Below are 23931 nucleotides of genomic sequence, written 5' to 3'. Positions count from 1 at the left end.
AAAATAACATTTACAGATTCTGCGGCTTATAGTCCGGTGCGGCTAATATATGAAAAATATTTTTCTTCTAAAATTTACTAGTTACGGATTATATACCGGTGCGCTTTGTCATCTGGAAAATGCAGGACATAAAACCTATAAAACGTTAATAACATAACAAAAATGTACTGGACCAAAAAAAATTGCAGCACAAACCAGCACAAATACTAAAATTCTAACAGTTAAACAAAAACAAACTAGCACAAGCAGAGCACAAACGAATGGGATACATTTAGGGAGATTTTGACAAGGTGGGGGGCTGGATAGCGTGCCTCTTCAGAAAATGTATTTAGAATAACTTAAGAATAGTAACGGCACAAACAAAAACATTTTACAAAACAAACGTAGCACAAACAAATATTTGCAATGAAAAGGGGGGGGGGGGGCATCTGCACACAGGTGAGTCGCGACAAGGTAGGCGATGTCTGTGATTCCTGTGTGAGCAAGCTGGAGGTCTCGCCTGCTCAAACCGAAACGAAGATTGTAGATGACTCAAGTAGGTCTACTGTCAAATAAACATGCTCAGGTGCTCAGAGGGATGCACAGAGTGAGATCTTTTGTATCCAGTTTGAAAGCCAAAGACAAAGAAAAGAAACACACAGACGTAGCAAAGTTATCAAGTTAATTTTCAGGCGTCATTCCATTAACTGACTTATTAGCGATCTGCCAATTGTATTTAAAGCACAAGTAGAGTGGAAACACAAGTTGCCTCTAAAGTGAAGCTATTATCATATAGTGTATATCTGATTTATGACACCTAAAGTCTAACAAGGTTTTCGAGTAAATATATATGATAAAAACAGTATAAACCTCACAAAGATTTCCAAACCATTTTGAGAGTTAATGAGCAAGTCAGTCACGTGATCGCATGATGTACAGGAGGAAACATAGATCCCTTCCCTATCAACAACAATGCTAATCAAGCAGATTTTGTGAGAGTCAACAATTTGTAAAAATTATGATCATAACCTTTTATTTTTGAGCCTGAGCACCAAGAGGATGAGCAATAAGTTTTAGAAGCTGAGTGATTGATGCAGTTTGATTGTGACATTACAGTATTAACATAATTCCATTTGGAGGAAATTTCAATCTCAATCCTCAAGAAGGGTTAAAAGAAAAGTCGCCACAACTTTTTGTGTCTTTTTCGCCATCTCGGGGGGTGTGAAAGTCGGCCGATTTACTTTTAGCAAGTTTGAGATGAAGCAGAAGCAATCGTCGGCTCAGTGTGTCAACAATAGAAGCGTAAGCTAGCATTAGCTCACTGCTATCAATGCACTGCTAAAATAGTCTGTCTGCGTTAACCCTTATAATAACAGTATCACTTGTTTCATTCATTTTCAGGTCACGACATGTAAATTGAATATTGTTGGCGCTTCCTGGATGTTTTTAGTGTGTAATGGGACAACAGAGGATCTTCCATTTGTTGATTCAATTGTTAGATTTATTTACAATAATATGTGTTTTGTCTTATATAAGGACTGTGAATGATAAACACCAAATCTCTTTGCAATGTTTGCGTATTTTCAGTATGAATGACCTAATAATATGGTCCAAGAGCAGAATTGTTCCCATCATGACGTAGAATCTACGGAAATTGTCAAAGATATTGAGAGCAGATTATTCCAAATGGACGACTGAGTTTTTGGCATTTTGTGATGTTTAAACGGTGTTTCCACATACTTTGCAGATTGTAAATACAAACGTTTGTATAATTGGATATGGTTTAATGGATGCAATGAAACACAAGCATGTAAAGTCAGCCTGTTTTTACGCTCTACTGCTACATTTAGGCTTTTCAATGCCATTTAAGGCCTTAATTTTCGCAAAATGCATTCAATGACTTTTAAAGGCTTTTTAATGTGGTTCAATCTGTATGTTAAGTTGAAGCCAGAGTGACAAGAAGCATTGTTACGGCAAAGAGAAACCCTTGAAAGGTAACTGAGGAAGTTTTTGTTTGCCGCAGCATTTGTGTCCCCTCACAATATCTTTTATGTTGCCTCATAATGTTGCCGGTATTACCTCCAATCCACGGAGGAAGCTTGGGCTGTTTTATGGTATAATAATGTTTTATGTTTCACTTGCGCCCTCTGGAGGCTAATTTGCTGCGAGTGTTTTCATAATTACTTGCATGTTTGTGGTAACTTTTGATAGAAAGCTGTAGGTGGCAGACCTGTCGCAGGGGGCCAGAGCCGAGGTCCTGGGCCTGCGCGGGGATGGCGGTCCTGGGCTGCATACTGCAAGTGGACAGAGATTCTGTCAGCGTCCGGTAGACCTCCACGGCCTCTTCGGAGGTGGGCAGGAACAGCAGCATGTCCTTTTGCACCGTCTTCTGCTAGCACAAGCTACGTGTGTTCAATATTTCAGTTTTGCGGTTAAAAAAAAAAAAAAAAGTGGACTTACGTTGTCCTTCCAGTAGCGCACCACGCGGAACCGCGGCCCTTTGTCCCGTTTGGCGCTCTGCAGCTCCAGCACACACCAGGTGCTGCTGTCATTCTGCAAGGACCACAATGATGCAGTGCATTACTAGTGGCGACAGGTACAACACACAGCTCACTGACTGTCAGCGACATGTTACCTTTTGAAAGATGGAATACTTGGCCACGCTGAAGTCTTCCGGATACGCCGGGAGGTCTTTGTCGCGGTCTGTGTAAACCCTGCGAAATTCCACAGCAGAAATGTCAAGATACTTTGGTAACTTTTTTTGTTTGTAATTTGTTTTCTATTGTGTGTGTGTTTATGTACATATACTGTAAATCTTCTGGTTTCTTTTTTATAATACTTAATTCATGTGTGTGTATATATACAAATGTATCGCTATATGTGTGTGTATATCAATCAATCAATCAATGTTTACTTATATAGCCCTAAATCATATATGTATATATGTGTATGTATGCATAAATATATATACATGTATGTATGTATGTGTGTGTGTGTATATATGTATATACATAAATGTATATGACTATATTTGTATATTTATATGTGTATTTAAATGTATATACAGTCGTGATCAAAAGTTTACATACACTTGTAAAGAACATAATGTCATGGCTGTCTTGAGTTTCCAATAATTCTATACAACTCTTATTGTTTTGTGATGGACTGATTGGAGCACATACTTGTTTTTCACAAAAAGCCGGATTGTAGCTAAGATAGGCACCAGGGCCCCCCGCGACCCCAAAGGGAATAAGTGTTTGAAAATGGATGGATGGGTGGCATTCATGAAGTTTGGTTCTTTTATGAGTTTATTATGGGTCTACTGAAAATTTCTCCAAATCTGCTGGGTTAAAAGTTAAAGGTAAAGTTAACGTACCAATTAGTGTCTCACACACACACTAGGTGTGGTGAAATTTGTCCTCTGCATTTGACCCATCCCCTTGCTCACCCCCTGGGAGGTGAGGAGAGCAGTGGACGGCAGCGGTGCCGCGCCCAGGAATCATTTTTGGTGATTTAACCCCCAATTCCAGTTCTTGATGCTGAGTGCCAAGCAGGTAGGTAGTGGGTCCCATTATTATAGTCTTTGGTATGAACTCACAACCTACCGATCTCAGGGCGGACACTCTAACCACTAGGCCACTGAGTAGGTCAAAAGGTATAAAAGTATACAAACAGCAATGTTAATATTTGTTTACATGTCCCTTGGCAAGTTTCACTGCAATAAAGCGCTTTTGGTAGCCATCCACAATCTTCTGGCAAGCTTCTGGTTGAATTTTTGACCATTCCTCTTGACAAAATTGCTGCAGTTCAGCTAAATTTGTTGTTTTTCTGACATGGACTTGTTTTTCAGCAATGTTCACACGTTTAAGTCAGGACTTTGGCATGGCCATTCTAAAACCTTATTTCTAGCCTGATTCAGCCATTCCTTTACCCCTTTTGACGTGTGTTTGGGGTCATTGTCCTGTTGGAACACCCAAATGCGCCCAGGACCCAAACTCCGGGCTGATGATTTTAGGTTGTCCTGAAGAATTTGGAGGTAATCCTCCTTTTTCATTGTCCCATTTACTCTCTGTAAAGCACCAATTCCATTGGCAGCAAAACAGACCCAGAGCATAATACTATCACCACCATGCTTGACGGTAGGCTCAGTGTTCCTGGCGTTAAAGGCCTCACCTATTTTGCTCCAAACATTTTGCTGGTTATTGTGGCCAAACAGCTAAATTTTTGTTTCATCTGACCACAGAACTTTCCTCCAGAAGGTCTTATCTTTGTCCATGTGATGTCAGATGAAACCAAACTTCATGAATGTTTTTTGTGACGAACAAGTATGTGCTCCAATCACTCTATCAAAAAAAAAAATAACAGTTGTAAAAACTATTGGAAACTCAAGACAGCCATGACATTATGTTCTTTAGAAGTGTGTGTACACTTTTGACCACGACTGTATATGTAAATATATGTGTGTGTATATAGTTACAATAGTGTATATATGTATGTGTTTATATGTCAATATGTGTATACTTATGTGTTTATATGTATATATATATATATATATATATATATACACACACACACACACACACACACACACACACACACACACACACACACACACACACACACATACACACACATACACACACACACACGCAAAAGTTTGGACACACCTCTTCACAACACAACTGATGGTCCCAACACAATTGATAAAGCAAGAAATTCCACTAATCAACCTAAGGCACACCTGTGAAGTGAAAATCATTTCAGGTGACTACCTCTTAAAGCTCATCGAGAGCATTCCAAAAGTTTGCAAAAAAGTAATCAGAGCAAAGGGTGGCTATTTTGAAGAAACTAATATATAAAACAGGCAGCACGGTACGACAGGGGTGCCACCTGGGTTCGATCCTGGGCTGGGGATCTTTCTGTGTGGAGTTTGCATGTTCCCCCCAAAGACCTGCATATTGGGATAGGTTAATTGGCAACACTAAATTAGCCCTATTGTGTGAATGTGACTGTGAATGTTGTCTGTCTGTGTTGGCGACTTGTTCAGGGTGTACCCCGCTTACCGCCAGAATGCAGCTAAGATAGGCTCCAGCACTCCCTGCTTTAAATGGACACAAACACCTGAAAGGCTGCTGTAGCGACACCAGCGAGACAGTTGCCGCCCTTTCTGACTGACCCTGCTGTGATTATGCAACACCTTAGATGCGCGTGACCGCGATGCCCACCTGAACTTGCCCAGGATGTCCTCGATTTTCTCCGGGGGTGAGTTTTCATCCGGCGGGGGCTTGGCAACAGCTCCGCCGGCTGCAAGTGCTGCAAAGGCAAAAAAAAAGAAAAAAGAGTGAACTGCGGCAGAATATAACAATCTGTAGGGGAAAAAAAGAAGTGTGCAGTGATCAAGTGTGGACAAATGCAGGCTCCGCATCTGTCGCAGTGGCTTCGAGAAACCTCCCTCTGACCTCCAGCCGGCGACGGGGACTTTATCACGGGGGGCCCATGTGTCAGCCGAGGGTGAGCAGAACTCTTGACTCGAGTCGGTGCAACGGGCAAATGAAGGCGGTGATAGACAGGAGCCAAGAGTCACCGGGCTGGAACCGGGTGGGAGTTGGATCTGATTCAATCTGTCTGCACTGTGTAAACAGAGCAGAGGAGTACACACTGTGCTGCCTTGCTTTTTTCTCTTTTTTCATTAGTCCTCACGCCTGCACCACATATTTATTGCCCTCTATCTGCACCACTTGTGGCCATATATCAAGGTAGGATTTCTGCAAGCAAAAACCCATAGTCAATCTTTTACACCTACACATATCATTGCTGCTGCAGCTGTGAACAAACAGCCAACGCCAGGGATTAAAATAACAGCAAGATTTTGCCAGAGCTACCCTGCCATGTCGCTTAAACACGCCGTGTCAACGCACACGTTGGGGCAGTCTTGTAAGACCTCCCTTAATGACCACTAAACTAGGCTTCCCAGTCTATTTGTTGTAAACGGGTTTTGTCTGTTCCTGTGTCAAACTGTACAAGACATGTTCTAAATTTGGGGTGTCAAAGGCCCATTGTCAGCAATCAGCTCGTTCTTTAACGGCCCATGGCACATTCTGAAAGTATTGTTAAAAAACACAAAAAAACGTAAAAAAGTGTAATGACAAGAAAAGGTTTTTGTTTCTTTATTTTACTTTTGTCATTGCTCAAAAGATAATAAATCAAAATGTATGTTGTTTTGATTTATTAACCTACTCAAGGCTCCAATTACTTCTTACAAATATTCCACAATTTTTGGGAACAATAGTGCACATTTTGTGTGATTGCCATATAAAAACAATTTTTCTATGACTAAAAGAGCAAATAAAAAAAAACCCTACAACTGAAAAATAAATCTGAATTTGATCTAGCGATTAAGGCACTCAAAGTAAAAAAATAATAATAACAAGTTTATATATATATATATATATATATATATATATATATATATAAATATATATGACATGACTAATTTTCAACACTTATGAGTTGGGCCCCTTTAGAACCCCAATAATTTTAGTGTGATTATTATTTTTTTTAATTGTCTTTACCCTAAACATAATAATGAATACAATATTAATATTGTTGTGATTTATCGACCTATTTAAAGATCCAATTACTTCACATTAAATATGCCACTGTCAAATATTTTTGGGGAAAATATTGCATATTTTGTGTGTTTGTCGTATAAAAAAACAAAGTTTTTGAATGACAAAAAAGGCATGAAACAAACAAAAAACCCATATAAAATAATAAATACATACAATCGACGGATAGAGCTGATGTTGATCAAGGGATGTAAGTATTGAATTAAAAAAAATAAAAAATAAATATATATGACTTATTTTTAACACTTTTATGAGTATTAAAAACCCCAACATTATATCGACAGATAGATCAGAAGTTGATCTAGCTAATTAAGGAGTTTGTAAGCAAAAGTCTTCACAAGCTGCTCTGCTTTCTGCCTCTGTCTCAGCAGCAAGCATTGTACCACCCACACAACCATCTGATTGGTTACTTACAAAGCTAATCAGCAGTGCGTATTCAGAGCGATGTAACAGAGCGCATGTAGTCAATGCTTCAGCGTCAAGCAGATATTCCTTTAGCTGGGGAGCAGCGGACAGCGTACTCTCCCCAAATTATAAAAAACACCTCCCAGTCACAACTATTACAAATATTACTATGAGCTCGTTGACCTTCTAGAAACTTAAACTGCAGCTCAGCTTTCTCGCAGTTCAGACTTGAGGTGAAGGCTAATTAGCTTTTAGCGTAACATTAGCTAATTTTGATGCGTGTGTGTGTGTGCGCGCGCGCGTGTGTGTGTTAGGGGCAGCAAAGCCCTGTCTGTCTGTTATTTCATTGAACTCCATGGTGGTCCTGGATGAATAGTCTATCCCAGGGGTAGGGAACCTATGGCTCGAGAGCCAGATGTGGCTCTTTTGATGACTGAATCTGGCTCTCAGATAAATTTTAGTGGACATTGCTTATTACGGTGAGTAATGAATAATTCCTCTGGTAATCAGTGTCAAAAATAACGTTCAAAATATAAAACATTCTCATGCATTTTAATCCATCCATCCGGTCCCTACCGCACTTGTTCAAGAAGTCGCATTAATGGTAAGAAGTTTTTTATTTATTGTTGGTTAGCTTCAGAATAACAATGTTATAAAAAAGAATAAGAGACTTATTTTACTCTAAAAATGTTGGTCTTACTTAAACATGCACGCATTTAGTTGTATTCAGTCTTAAAAAAAAAATATATGGCTCTCATGGAAATACTTTTAAAAATATTTGGCTTGTATGGCTCTCTCAGCCAAAAAGGTTCCCGACCCCTGGTCTATCCTATTGCTATTGAACTATTTTTTCAGCTATAGTTACATTAATCATTAGTAATGTAGCAGCCTAGTTTTGAATAGCAGGGTCCCTGCTATCACAGTTTGATAAAAATATAACATTTACATAATAAAAGTCAACTACAGGCTTCCCAAATGTTATAATAAATTAAGCATGATGAGTTGACTTGAAACTGTTTAATGTTGCACTTTTTATATGTAGAAGAAAGGTTTTTTCATTTTATTTAATCAAAGCAACAACTTGAGGCAGTTTATGTGGATTAACGTGGGCAGAATTATTATAGTGTTCCCAATGTTAAAAGGATAAAGCCATTGTTTACAAATTTGGTAAATAAATAACCCAAAAATTTATATTTTGTTGTTTTCTTACTGTACCGAAAATGAACCGAACCGTGACCTCTAAACCGAGGTACGTACCGAACCGAAAATTTTGTGTACCGTTACACCGCTACCCACATGCTTTAATTTTTCAGTGTGCGGCCCTCAGTGGAAAAGGTTTGAACACCCATGGTTTCACGGTAAAAAAATTTTCAAAAAACGACCTACCTACCAATCGTATGTCTTTCCAGTTTAGAAGAGATCAGATAAAAATTAATTTTTGTTTGACATTGTAGCTGAGATAGGCGCCAGCGCCCCCCGCGGCCCCGAAAGGGAATAAGCGGTAGAAAATGGATGGATGGATGGATGTTTGCTGTCACGTCGACCTTTGACCCAGACCCTTGGCTGTTGGAGGTACATCAAATGTTTTTGGTGCTACAAACACAGGAGGCACACGCGAACATGTTTTCCTTTTGCTTGTGCGAATTCAACACCAACAGTGGCTCGGTCAGGTCTAAATGCGTGTCTGTGTGTGAGTGTGTGTTTGTGCGTTTCATGTCTCCTCTATTAAACAAGTGCATCTAAGCGCGGCCAAAGGTGAACTAGCAGAGCGAGTGGAAGAGAGATTTGATGACTCGCCTCACACTAACAGCGCTGCTGAAGTTAGAGGTGTTTTTTTTGTGGAAGGTAAGATCAAAGCCAGCGTAAGTGAAGAAAATTCTAAAAAGTACGTCTTCATCCCTGTGTGAAAAATTCATGCACTACATAACACTGCCAAATATCAGACCTCTTTACAGACTTTTACCAGCACGAACACAGACGGCACATTCTAAATAGCATTCTTATTCATTGTTGATCTTGCCAGAGACTATACTATAAAGATTAAACCAGGAAACACTTCAGAGTAGTCAGTGTACAGCTTGTATGGCAGTATGTAACAGAAGCCTGGTCCAGCCATTGCTTCCGTTACACCCTTGAATCCAACCTGGGTCCTCCAATTGAGAGCGCTCGGCATCGATCTAGAAGCCTGAGGCGTCAACCCGATGTCCAAAGCAAGCTCTTAAAGTGATAGGTAGTGAGCTTTACCAACGTATACTCTTGCATTGATTTACTAACAACACTTTCAAGTATGGGGACGATAGCGAGCACGAGTGCTACTGGTACAGGGGAGCTGCGGTTTCATTTTCTGAAAGATGAAATCCAACATGTAGTGAGATATTGTGAACAGATGGCAGCTTTCTAAAAGGACAAATAGTCCAAACAAACCTTCAAGATGATAAGTGTCTTCAAGCACGCAAGGGAGGAGGCAAAGAAGAAAGGGAAGAAGGATAGGATGGGGAGGATGGAAGGAGAGGAGGAAGCAAGAAACAGGGAAAGGAAGGATGGAAGGATGGAAGGAAGGGAGAAAGCGAAGAAGCAAACGAGGAAGAAAGAAAGGGAAAATAAGAAGGAAGGAAAGGAAATGTAATGAAAGAACGAAAAAAGAGGAAAGTAAGAAAAAAAGAAAAATAAGGAGGAAGAAAAAAATGAATAAGGAAAAAAGAAGAAAGACAAAAAGAAAGAAGAAAAAAAGGAAAGTTAAGATAAAAAAGAAAGAAAAAGAGAATAAAGAAAAAAGAAGAAAATATTTAAGACAAAAGGAAAAAAGAAAATTAAAAGAAAGAAAGAAAAAAACAAATAATGAATAAAGGACAATAAATAATAAATAAAAAAGAAATGAGAGAAAGAAGAAATAAAGAAGGAATAAAGACAGAAATAAAAACAATAAGGAAGAAAAAAGATGAAAAAAGAAAGAAGAAAGAATAAATAGACAGAAGTAAAGAAAGAAAGAAGAAAGAATTGAAAAAAGACAAAGAAAGGAAAGAAATAATGAAAAAAAGAAGAAAAAAATTAAACAAAGAATGAACAAAGAAAAAGCAAGTAAGTCAAATGAAAAAGAAAAAAGTAGAAAAAAAAATTATTAAAGAAGTAGTAAGAATGAATAAATGAAAAAGAAAGATAAAAAGAGGGAAGGAAAGAAATAAAAAGAAAGGAAAGAATGAAGGAAATAAATAACGTTAGGGTACAAACTCTACTGCAATAAAGCACATCCAGTGTACTTTCTATACAATTTTTTGATGTGATACATTATGATAAAAGTTTGATTGTTTGGTGGAGATCTGCACCTAACTAACTAACTAACATCTTGGTCTCAAGTCTTTGTGAAGGAATCATTTGTGATGATTTCATAGCTGCCAGTGAGTGCACAAGTGTTAATGGGCAAGAAGAAATCACCTTGATTGTTGAAAGACTGAACTGGCAAATTGAGAGTAGGCGAGTGAAAAGAAAGCGAGGAGGTATCCATCTGGTAGTCATGGTAACGCAGGAGGACGCCTTCCTTCACACACTTGTGCAGGTAATCCACTCCCACCACTGGTGTGTGGAACTTCTGGATGCTTCGCAGCCTGCTGGCGTTCAGGTGGGACACGTCGCTGACGACGACGAAGGAGCACTGTGAGACATGTTGCATGTGTTAGGATGTCTCCTTCACACTTGCACAATATCGTGTTCTGCATGGCACACACACCTCTTACACACCCATTACACACATCTTACACACCTGATACATACCTGGTACACACACCTGTCACACATGAGTCACACATGTGTCAAACATGTGTCACACACCTGGTACACTCCTGTCACACACCTGGTACACACCTGTCACACCCGGTACACGCCTGTTACACACATGTCATACACCTCTCACACAGCTGGTACACACCTGTCACACATACCTGTCAAACACTTGGTACATACCTGGTGCACACCAGCCACACACCTGTTACACACCTGTCACACACTTGGTACACACCTGGTACACACCAGTCACACACATGGTACACACCTGTCACAAACCTGTCACACACCTGGTAAACAGAGTGGCGGGCCGTGCGTTGCCCACCCAGGCCTTTAGTGATGTCCGACTTCAATGATTACCTCTCAAACTAACATCAATCATGTCACCACATGACCATTGCTGGAGAAATACTATACAGAAACACATTTACGCACTACTGGGCATTGTACAAAACGGGTTATTTTCAGGCCCATTTAAAAATCAATGAACCCGCATCAGCAATTAATACATATTTTATGTGGTACTGTCAAAATTTCAATTGCAAAAAACATATTAACGTGAAAAAATAAAGAAATAAAATATCTGAACTCACATTTCATCGACAGCTGAGCTAGCTTCCGGGGTTGGCCGACATGGTCTCACAGGATGTAGTCTCTCTTTAAATATCTTTCTTGAAAATGGCCTTGCAAATATATGTCTTGTAGGGCAGGGCGATATTGCCTTACAGTATTTTAATACCGCGATATTTTTAGGCCATATCGCGATATACGATATATTTCTCGGTATTTTGCCTTAGCCTTGAATGAACACTGGATACATATAATCACAGCAGTTTGATGATTCTATGTGTCTACATTAAAACATTCTTGTTCATATTGCACTAATGTATGCTACTTTTAAACTTTCATGCAGATAAGGAAATCACAACTAAGTCAATTTACCAAAACTGTATTTATTAAAGTTATTAGCAGGTGACTTTTCAAATGATGTTACATATTAGCAGTAATGCTACTCTTGGTAGCCACGCTTGTGCCCCAAACATGACAAATTAAAGTTGTCTATTCGACAACTTCCCGTTTGAAGCCGAACCACCGCCAGACGATGGACCCCGTGCTGTTTTTCTTGGGAACTAATTCTTCCTTCATTTGTTACGAGATTCGTAGCTTCTTTCTCTCGCAACAACCCGCTAGCATCACAGCAAACGTTAGCCACGCCGATACCTCTCTGCTGGGCGAGGGCGTATACGTATGACGTGACAGTAAGTGACGTATGTAAGATGTGCGCCTGCTTGTCTGTGAGGAGACACAGGAAAGAGGGAGGAGAGTGTAATGCCCGCAGCTGCGTGAGCACGTCTACTCGAATATTACGATAATCATTTTCTATATCGCACAGAGACAGACCCGCGATATATATCGTATATCGATATAACGCCCAGCCCTAATGTCTTGTCTAATCATAAAAGATGAAGACGAGGTGTGTTGGCTGACTTCTCAAAGTTTACTCCACAGCGTGCTCATAAAAAAACATCCCGCTACATGTCTACGTTCAACAACCTAAACGGGGCTATGGCGCATGCTCTTCACTACTGTGGCATGCTGGGTAATGGAGTTCTTATGTTACCTAGCTCATAACATCACTATATATCTGCCTTAGGCCATCTAAAAGGCCTTTCTGACAACAACTCGTGTTCCGATTGGCTATCGCAACTGTCCGTCAAATGTTTGTCAACGTTCACTTACAGCATATAGACGCCTGCATTGTTGATCCCGATGGCCTCAGGCACAACATGGCAACATAAGATAGCTGAATTCTGATTGGATAAAAACTCTATAACCTTAAAAAAACGGCGCTGGAAGGAGCATAATATGACCGAAAGAGAATATGAATACTTTTGGATACTGTATTTAGGGAAAGTAAATTAAAAATTACTTTTATCTTTGATTATGATCATGAATTCTGGTTATGTTAGGCCAGCACAGAAGGCCTTGGTGGCCCTGACGGCACACCACTTGGTAAACACCTGTCACACACCTTGTATATTTGTTCTCAAGCGGAAATAATTCATGTGCTTTTGGAGGTGCGCCGTTTCTTTGTTCAATCAAACCACACCTAGCAAATAACTAAGGAATGGAACAAACTTTAATACTGTTTTTAACCAAGACATGGAAATTACTTTACTACCATTTTAAGCAAGACATGGAACAGACTTTACAACTGTTTATAACCAAGACATGGAACAGACTTTACTACTGTTTATAACCAAGACATAGAACATAACTTAATACGGTTTATAACCAAGACATGGAACAGACTTTACTACTGTTTTTAACAAAGACATGGCACATACTTTACTACTGCTTTTAACAAAGACATGGAACAGACTTTACTATTGATTTTAACCAAGACATGGAATAGACTTTACTATTATTTTATTTAAGACATGGAATAAACTTTACTACTGTTTTAAACCAAAACATGGAACAGACTTTATTACTGTTTTAACCAAGACATGGAACATTCTTTACGACTGTTTTTTAACCTAGACATGGAACAGGCACTCATATTGACTTTCTCTTCTCACTCCATGCAAAAAAATCAACTGCGAGACAACAAACTGATAGCACTGATTGACTGTTAGCGTGTCCCGCCCACTGACCAGTGATCACTTCTTTGCTCATTCAGTTACCAGTGAGCAAGTGTTTTTGTTTATGCAACCAACCTTGCTTTGCAACTTCTGCTTTCTTCCAACGAATAAGAAAAAAAGTTACCAATGTTTTATCCAACGCATTTTTTTTTTTTTAATCAAACTCGTGTAAATGCAAGGAGTCGCACAGCAAGCACCCAGGAACCATTGTAGGCAGCTCTCAATTCAATCCGTCCCATTTTAGTGCATAAAAATAAGAATCTGCGTATTCCTCTGTTGGAGATGCATGTTGGTGGCCGCGAAGAGGCGGCAAATGGCTCGCCAGGCTTTCTTTCTGCCTAAAAGGAGGTAGTGGCTTGCAGCCAGGCATCTTGAGCAGACTTCCACAGCTCCGGTTTAATTTGTAGACAATAATGCAAGGAAATAAATGCACGCCATGCACCCAACAACAATTGCTGGCATTTTGCAAATCTGCAAGATTGTTCCCCGTAACGAAATCAATGAATTTTAGGTGAAAAATGTCTAAAAGTAGCTAAGATGCTAACAAAAAATGTTAGCACACAGTGTGCCAACATAGGAAGTTAGCATACATCAAAGATGGTGCCGAGTAACAAAATCCACAATTTTTAGGATTGTATGTACAACATTAGCTAAAACAAACCATTAACATACTAACATTAGCATGTTAAAAAGGGAAAAGTTAGTGTACTTCCAAAATGGCGCCAAGTAATGAAATAAATGAAAAGTGAGCTAAAATGCTAGAACCAAACATTGGCATGCTAACATTAATGCAGGGAAATAAATGCAGGCAATGCACCGAACAACAATTGCTGGCATTTTGCAAATATGTAAGATTGTGCCCAGTAGCGAAAGTAATGAATTTTAGATGAAAAATGTCCAAAAGAAGCTAAAATGCTAACAAAAAATGTTAGCACTCTGAAGTTTGCGTGCCAAAATAGGAACAGTTAGCATACTTCCAAGATGGTGCAAAGTCAAAAAATCCACTATTTCAAGGATTATATGTACAAAACTAACTAAAACAAACTATTAGCAAACTAACATTAGCACGTTAAAGAGGGAACAGTTAGCGCCACGTAATGACATAAATGAAAAGTGAGCAAAAATGCTACAACAAAACGCTACTGTGTTAACATTAGCAAATAGTATTTACAAAGATTGATTCATTAAGGTGACTGGAAAAACAAGCCCTGAAAAAAACAGTACAAAAATTAATACAAGTTTTTTCTGCAAAATTGTCTTGATAAGACTTCCTGAAATAAGAAATTTAGGCTTTAAAAACTTCCTTGAGATTCTGAAATTAACAATAAAAACTTATTTTCAGCTATACTTACTGGTATTGTGAAGTTATGTGTCTTTTAACAAAACTGTGATGCTCTAAAGTAATATTTTTTCCTCAGAAGATCTATTGCATTTTTTTTTACAAATTAATCTTAAATATCAAGCAGTCCCTGCATACAACCTATGCCATCTTGGGGACAACATGGATAAATCAGATCAATGACCCTTGAAATGGGGCTTCACAGTGGAAGAGGGGTTAGTGCGTCTGCCCCACAATACGAAGGTCCTGCAGTCTTGGGTTCAAATCCAGGCTCGGGATCTTTCTGTGTGGAGTTTGCATGTCCTCCCCGTGAATGCGTGGGTTCCCTCCGGGTACTCCGGCTTCCTCCCACTTCCAAAGACATGCAACCTGGGGATAGGTTGATTGGCAACACTAAATTGGCCCTAGTGTGTGAGTGTGAGTGTGAGTGTGAATGTTGTCTGTCTATCTGTGTTGGCCCTGCGATGAGGTGGCGACTCGTCCAGGGTGTACCCCGCCTTCCGCCCGATTGTAGCTGAGATAGGCGCCAGCGCCCCCCGCAACCCCAAAAGGGAATAAGCGGTAGAAAATGGATGGACCCTTGAAATGACTCACAGATAGTAGCACAGCATTTACTTATATGACAGAATCCAAACAACCTCCTCTAATCATGGTGCAAAAAAAAAAGGTCAACACACATGGTCACACATACCGCAATCTGCTCGATGAACATTGTGGATATTATGAAAAAAGTCCAAACACCATGAGATTTTTAAAAAATAAATAACACTAATTTAAATCCATTAGAGGGCATGATGGGTAAATGTAAAACACTTCCTCCATACTTATCCATGTTTGGCACATTTTAGCTGCTTGGTATCAACTTTCACATACTCTTAATATCCAATTATATTGATTATACATCCATCATATTATGTACATGTATTTGGACCCAGGCTTAATTTTTATTTTGGCCCAATGAGAACCCCGGGTCAAAAAGTTTGGACACCCCTGATATTTTGTCTAAAAACAAGTTCTTAAGTTTCACTGGAAAATTACTATTCAGTGGACTGTAACTTGCATTAGGTATGTTTTGATATTTTGACTAGAATTTGAAATATTTACTTGGTGAGATTGAGAGCTTTTCAAGTGTTTACATTGAGCTACACGGCAACTACCTCTAGGACCCCCATTATCTACGGAAGGACCTTTAGATGCCTCTAAAGGGGCCAGATTTACAAAACACGATATTCAGCTCCTTGAATTTCATTTGTCAAATTTTGGTCAAAAAAGCAAATGGAACCAATCACCCAAACTGAGTGTGAGGTATTCGGGAAAAAAAAAAAAGTGTATGGATTTTCAATGGGGAAAACATGGCAGAAAGATGTGAGGTTTTTGTTCTGGCAATTTGGATGCAACCCACGTTTTCTGGAGTTGAACATTTTTACTTTTGATTGGATATGAATTGGTTGGGAAATCTTGGTGGAGAAGGCAGACCAAAAACGGGATGGAATAATAACCATCCATCCATCCATTTTCTACCGCTTATTCCCTTTTGGGGTGACGGGGGGCGCTGGCGCCTATCTCAGCTACAATCGGGCGGAAGGCGGGGTACAACACGGATAAACAGACAACATTCACACTCACATTCACACACTAGGGCCAATTTAGTGTTGCCAATCAACCTATCCCCAGGTGCATGTCTTTGGAAGTGGGAGGAAGCCGGAGTACCCGGAGGGAACCCACGCATTCACGGGGAGGACATGCAAACTCCACACAGGAAGATTCCGAGGCAGGATTTGAACCCAGGACTGCAGGACCTTCGTATTGTGAGGCAGACGCACTAACCCCTCTGCCACCGTGAAGCGTGGAATAATAACGAAAAAAAAAAAAAAAATTAATTAAAAAGTGGTGCAAAATGTTGCATCACACAATAAAAAAAACATGAACAATATTTGTGTTTTAATAAAATAATGGTACTGTGGTATCCTGGGTAAGCGACCCAAACAGGAATTGCCTACTACAACAAAAGGCAGTGTTTGTGGCGCACAATATGGTTGTGGTCAATCAAGTGACAGACTGTAATAAATCAGGAACAACTTCAAAAATGAAAGTGCACAAATAGACAAAATGGAAAATTGTACAAAATAAATCAAAGACTCAGTACAGTATCATAGGAAAATAAATAAATCAATAAAAAAATAATTTAAAAAAATGTGTTAGAAAAGTTCAATACAGAAATGTGTAAAAATAAAAATTTAATAAAATTAAAATGTTTTAAATTGTTTTATTAATTTTCTACATTTTTTAAAATTATTTTTGTTATTGCTTTATTTATGTCTGTCCATCTGTGTTGGCCCTGCGATGAGATGGCGACTTGTCCAGGGTGTACGCCGCCTTCCGCCCGATTGTAGCTGAGATAGGCACCAGCGACCCCGCAACCCCAAAGGGAATAAGCGGTAGAAAAAGGATGGATGGATTGCTTTATTTATTTTCCTATGATACTGTACTGAGTCTTTGATTTACTTTGTTACAATTTTCCATTTTGTCTATTTGTGCACTTTCATTTTGAAGTTATTCCAATTGATTGACCACAGCTGTGACTACTGTATTGTGCATCACTTAATGTTGAAAATTGAACACTGACGAAAATATTTTCGAAAACAGTCTGTTTGGTAGCGCCTGCACAGTTTGTATTGAAATTATTAGAAGGACACGAGTGTTGCTGGCCTTGCTTTTTCTTAAAGTATACTTTTTGCCGTGCACCTTTTTATTTTTGTTTTATTAAGTGTTTGGGATAGTGTATGTTTTTCCTGTATTTTGCACAATATGGCTTACCTGATTGTTGACCGTAAAGCATATTTGTCCACCGTTTTCAGTCACCAGCGAGCTCACACTCCTCTTCTCTTTGCACGGTAAGTCTTTCAGCACCAAAAGCACAGAGCACTCTTCGAACACGGCCATGCCTGAAGACAGACAACATCCGTCAGGCAATACAGACATTGGCCGCCATACTCTGATACGCTTCCTGCCGCATTACAAAATCATGATGTTGGGTAAACATTATGGCAGCAAACAATTCAATTAGATTCAGAAACGATTCTTGATTCAAAATGATTCTTAATTCAAAATCAATACTTATTTAATAACATTGGGTGCCAGTTCTGTAATGAACTATATTCCTCCATAAAGTAGACAAACAGCTCTAATCCATTTTTATACAACTTAGAAAACTTGTTTTGTTGAATAAAATTCTACCCAAACAATTAATACAGTGAAATACAAAAAAGACAACAAAAGAAGTATCCAACACTTCCATCCATCAATTTTCTACCACTTATTCCCTTTGGGGTCGCGGGGGCGCTGGTGCCTATCTCAGCTACAATCGGGCGGAAGCCGGGTTACACCTTGGACAAGTCGACCACCTCATCGCAGGGCCAACACAGATAGACAGAGAACATTCACACTCACATTCACACACTAGGGCCAATTTAGTGTTTCCAATCAACCTATCCCCAGGTACATGTCTTTGGAGGTGGGAAAAAGCCAGAGTACCAGGAGGGAACCCATGCAGTCAGGGGGAGAACATGCAAACTCCACACAGAAATATCCCGAGCCCGGGATTGAACCCAGGACTACTCATGACCTTCGTATTGTGAGGCAGACGCACTAACCCCTGTTCCACCATGCTGCACGTATCCAACACTTCTCTTTTCTAAAGTAAATCTGTCCAGCAGTTATGAGCATCTACATCCACTAAATGATTTAACTGAGTGGCTGAGCAGGACAGATTAAAAAAAAACTAAAAACAATATATATATATATATATACATATACATATACATATATATATATATACATATATATATAAATATACATATATATATATATATATATATATATATATATATATATATATATACCATATATTAGGGGTGTAACGGTACGTGTATTTGTTTCGGTGCAGGGGTTTCGGTTCAGTGCCGAGGTGTACCGAACGAGTTTCCACACGAACATATAAGTAGCCGCCTAAGCTAAAGTCTTAAAAGGCTGGTCTGTTTTCTGCCTCTGTCTCCTACACAGCACCCAGCATTGTCCCACCCACACAACCGTCTTAATGGTTACAACCATAGCGGTAACAGCCAATCAGCAGTGCGTATTCAGAGCGGTAACAACAAATCAGCAGTGCGTATTCAGAGCGCATGTACTCAGCGTTTCAGCGTCGAGCAGATAGGTGTTTAGCAGGTGAGCATAAGGCAGAGAACTCTCCCCAAATGATGATAAACACCTCCCAGTCAACTACTAGTATCATCACTATGAGCCCGTTGACGCTCTAGAAACAAACTGCAGCTCAGCTCAATCACAGTCCTGGCTTGAGGTGAAGGCTAATAATTAATAAATAAATGATAAATGAGTTGTACTTGTATAGCGCTTTTCTACCTTCAAGGTACTCAGAGCACTTTGACACTACTTCCACATTTACCCATTCACACACACATTCACACACTGATGGAGGGAGCTGCCATGCAAGGTGCTAACCAGCACCCATCAGGAGCAAGGGTGAAGTGTCTTGCTCAGGACACAACGAGGTTGGTACTATGTGGGGATTGAACCAGGGACCCCCAGGTTGCGCACGGCCACTCTCCCACTGCGCATCGCCGTCCCTAGTTCATTTTGCGGTGTGTGTGTTACCTCATTGTGCGGTGTGTGTGTGTTACGGACAGTGTTGATTGAGCTGTGTGGAAGCAGCAAAAAAGGACATTATGTTAAATGAAGAGTTTCTGTCTCTGATAGTGTATATAATAATGTAAGTGCATCATTAAGCCTACATCAACTCCATGGTGTTCAGGGATGAATAGTCTCTCCTTTTGCACTATTTTTTCAGCTATAGTTACATTAATCATTAGTAATGTAGGAGCCTGGTTTTGAATGGCAGGGTCCCTGCTATCACATGTTGATAGAAATATAACATTTACATAATAAAGATCAACTACAGGCTTCCCAAATTCTGTAATAAATTAAGCATGATGAGTTGACTTGAAACTGTTTAATGTTGCACTTTTTGTATGTAGAGGAAAAGTTTTGTCATTTTATTCAATCTAAGCAATAACTTGAGGCAGTTTAATGTAGATGAACGTGGGCAGGATTATTATAGTATTCCCAATGTTAAAAGGATAAAGCCATTGTTTTCAAATTTGGTAAACAAATAACCAAAAAACGTATATTTTGTTGTTTTCTTACTGTACCAAAAATGAACAGTACCGTGACCTCTAAACCGAAGTACGTACCGAACCAAAATTTTTGTGTACCGGGGTCTGAGCCCATTTTGTGAATTAAACGCCTCTTCCTAATAATAGCCCATGTATAGCGGTACACCACAACTGATGGAAGGGAATACTTTAAGGGGGAAGAAGAACAGAAAGTTTGACTTAAAGTTCAAGCTAGAGGTTGTGAAGTATGCGGAGCAGAATTCTGGTTTGGCAGCGGCCAGGCAGTTTAACGTTGACCCAAAACGTGTACGCGAATGGAAACAAAAAAAGGGAGAACTACTATCTCAGTCGGCAATCGATGGAAAACGGGCTCGCTTATCTGGCGGAGGTAGGAAGGAAGTGAGAGACGAGCTTGATGCTAATTTGTGTCAGTGGATACATCACGTTCGTGGACTGAACCACCGTGTGTCCCGCAAAATGATCCGCATTAAGGCCAAGGAGTTGTATGCCACCGCGAGTGACACGAGAGACACCGGAGTGGTGTTTGGTGCAACGAGTGGCTGGCTTAATTGATTCCTGCGTCGGAAGAACTTAACCCTTAGGAGGAGAACAACTGTTGCACAGAAGGACGCTTCCGTCGAGAAGATTGTCAACTTCCTCGTTTTCTCTACTAAACAGATAGAGGCCAAGAAAATCCAGCCGAAGAATATCATCGCCATGGATGAAACAGCCGTCTGGTTTGACATGGTTGGTTTTAGTACGGTCAATGAGAGGGGCGCCCGCTCCATCTGCCTCAAAACCACCGGCCACGAGAAGGCTCTCGGCGGCCAAAGCAGACAGGACAAAGCTGAAGCCTTACATTGTGTTTGAAGGTGCTGTCCGTGATGTAAAGGCTATGCAGGGCATCCCCGGGGTGATCATAGCTTCCTCCAAGAATGCTAATAGATCGGCCGCTTGTATGGCGGGGCTCTCCCTTAGAGATAGGGTGAGAGCTCAAAGTAAAACCGCTGCTCCTCCACATCGAGAGGAGCCAGATGAAGTGGTTCGGGCATCTGGTCAGGATGCCACCCGAACGCCTCCCTAGGGAGGTGTTTAGGGCACTTCCAACCGGTAGGAGGCCATGGGGAAGACCCAGGACACGTTGGTAAGACTATGTCTCCCGGCTGGCCTGGGAACGCCTCGGGATTCCCCCGGAAGAGCTAGACGAAGTGGCTAAGGAGAGGAAAGTCTGGGCTTCTCTGTTTAGGATGCTGCCCCCGTGACCCGACCTCGGATAAGTGGAAGAAGATGGATGGGTGGGTTAATAGACGGATTGAGTGATAGACAGCAAAATTATATGTGGATCCTTCCCCCTTTACAACATTTAACACTTTTTTCTTCATCTGAAACAACATTTATATGTTTTAATTAAACTTGAATTTACTGTGGTGCATATTTTGTACTAAAGAACAAACTAATTGGAAATACATTGTTCTTTTTTGATATGAAAATTGTTACTTTCAACTGGGATTCAAGCCCGCAACCACCGCGTTGAAGACAAGCACTAAGCTGTGTGCTGAGGGATTCAAAGGGTGAATTGTGCCATTGTTATTTATCAGTGACAGAGCAGAAAGCAGCTAGGAACAGGTACAATACTAAGTCTACTCTTTCACACACCAACACAAGGAAGTAAATAAAAGGTGCAGCAGTATGATTTAAACCACTGACGTAACGCCAGTATTCAACAACACTGACTTATTTAACTAATGTAAATACTGTAAATATGCATATTTATTACGTTTGTACAACGTGCTAAAACACAACATTAGAAACAGATAACCAGGAAGTGGCAGTATAACAATTTAAGTTTGGAATTCCATGACAATTTAAGTTAACACATTAAAACAAAATGCACGTCAATGTTTGTACACGACGAATTACCTCAAAATGTACGACTAGTGAAGGCATGAAGAGGAAATAAAGAGGTTTCAAGACCTGTCACGTCTGCGTAGGCCGTCAGGCTGGCGAGGGTCAGGAACTGTTTTCGCTTCCGGTGATGTCAGAGCAAAAGCTTGAATTTCAAAATAAAATAAACCGAAACGCCACAGCCCATTTTGCTGAGTCATCGATGTGCTTTCCTGATTTAGACGGATGAGTTTGACAGGCAGGGTGAATTCTCGAAGCACTGACACACACGTTCATGAAAAAATTAAACAATATTTAAATAATTTACTACAACATGAAATAAGGAAATCTGTAATTATTAATTGATTAAATCAATGATTAAATCACGAAAAAAATAAATAATTCAAAAATAACAGTTTAAATGAAAAAACAAATCAAATCATAAAATAATGAATAAAATCATGAATATATAATTTTAAGACTAAATAATATGTTAAATCAGTGATTCTCAAAACTGTAGTAAGCAGGCTCTATCCAGTGATAACACCCAATAATCACCAAATCAAATATTTAAACACAGTGTCACTGTTCAAATTGTGTGTGATGTCACAGTGCTCCAAAATATAAAAATATTCTTGTTAAATAACACCTGTGCATTTCTTAAATTAATATTTAGGCCTACTACGCTTCCGTGTTTTAATGTTAGTGGTCATTATGGTGATACCTGGAGAGACAAGTGTTTCCTGAAATGTTAATTGGTGTGAAAAAAAAAATTCAGAACCACTGAATTAAATCATCATATAATTAATAACATTGGGAAATAATTATTTAAACCATGATAAAATGAAATCATTAATAAATAATTAAAGTATTGCAATAAATTATGTATATTTAAGTTTATTAAATTACTTTACTCACTTGGCATCCATTGCAGCCTTTTTTCGGGCTTTTGGAGTTTTTCCTTGTCCAGTCAGGGGATGTCATTGTGGTTTAGGTCTATATAAATGAATTGTGATTGATTGATTGATGAACACATATATGTTCATAATTATAATGATTATCGACAACTGTAATATTTAAATATTCGTTGATTTTCTTACTTGTCTCATTCGGCCCCTCATAATACAAACCCCGTATCCATATAAGTTGGGAAATTGTGTTAGATGTAAATATAAACGGGATACAATGATTTGAAAACCCTTTTCAACCCATATTCAGTTGAATATGCTACAAAGACAACATATTTGATGTTCAAACTGATCAACTTTTTTATTTTTTGCAAATAATCATTCACTTTAGAATTTGATGCCAGCAACACGTGACAGAAGTTGGGAAAGGTGGCAATAAATAACATATCGCGGGCCAATTGCGGCCCGCGAGATGTTATTTTGCGGCCCCCACCTTAATATGAAAGTTTAATGTTAGTGCGGCCCGCGAGTTTTATATTTTATTTGGGTCCAAAATGGCTCTTACAACGTTCTGGACTGCCTACCTCTGCGTTGGTGGAAAAGCGGCAAAGGAATGAAAGCGACAGAAACGTTTTCATGGAGACGAGGGTTTTCTTACGTACCTGGCTGCAATCACACCGCAACACCTGTCCGTCAGTAATAACAGTCCCCAATTGCCTGGACCAATTCAAACGGTTATTTGTTTTTTTTATTGTTTAATTTGCATTGCCTCACACGATGAACACTACATATATTTCTATACGACGCCGGATAACACTCCGGGAGCCGTCACATTTTTGCGCCCGCTATCCTGGTACTTTCCTGGCTGTTATCCGTCGACCGCCCTGTTGCTGTAGGGAGAAAAAGCGGAACGACACACATTGCGTAAATAACATTATTCTCTGTGTGTCGGCTGAATACAAATATATTCCACAACACCAAACATGTCTTTTTCAAAGCCTGCAGTGAAGAGAAAGGTTAGTGATGACCAAAGACAATTCCAGGAAAAGTGGGAGATGCAATATTTCTTTGTTGAGCACAGGGGCACCCCTACGTGTCCTATTTATACATCAGTATACAACTAGACATGCTGAGGAGTATGCAACAAGTTTTTAAGAAATATTTTCTTGCGGCCCG

At 39.6% G+C, this 23931-nt stretch overlaps 1 protein-coding gene across 1 annotated transcript in view; it reads right to left on the bottom strand.

Moving 5' to 3' along the window:
• The window catches only part of parp4 (poly (ADP-ribose) polymerase family, member 4), a 102792-nt gene extending 80794 nt beyond the window's left edge, over window positions 1–21998 (bottom strand). The window contains 7 exon segments of the mRNA XM_061879528.1: window positions 2210–2368; window positions 2440–2532; window positions 2615–2693; window positions 5205–5292; window positions 10446–10662; window positions 17592–17719; window positions 21938–21998. Coding sequence (XP_061735512.1) covers window positions 2210–2368; window positions 2440–2532; window positions 2615–2693; window positions 5205–5292; window positions 10446–10662; window positions 17592–17717 — 762 coding nt within the window. The 5' untranslated portion in view covers window positions 17718–17719; window positions 21938–21998.
• Between the last annotated feature and the right edge of the window lie 1933 nt (window positions 21999–23931).

The sequence above is a fragment of the Nerophis ophidion genome, linkage group LG19, assembly GCF_033978795.1.
Source record: "Nerophis ophidion isolate RoL-2023_Sa linkage group LG19, RoL_Noph_v1.0, whole genome shotgun sequence".
In the NCBI taxonomy this organism is placed as follows: Eukaryota; Metazoa; Chordata; class Actinopteri; order Syngnathiformes; family Syngnathidae; genus Nerophis; species Nerophis ophidion.
The sequence above is the reverse complement of the archived record's forward strand: the minus strand, read 5'-3'. Positions and strand labels throughout refer to the sequence as shown.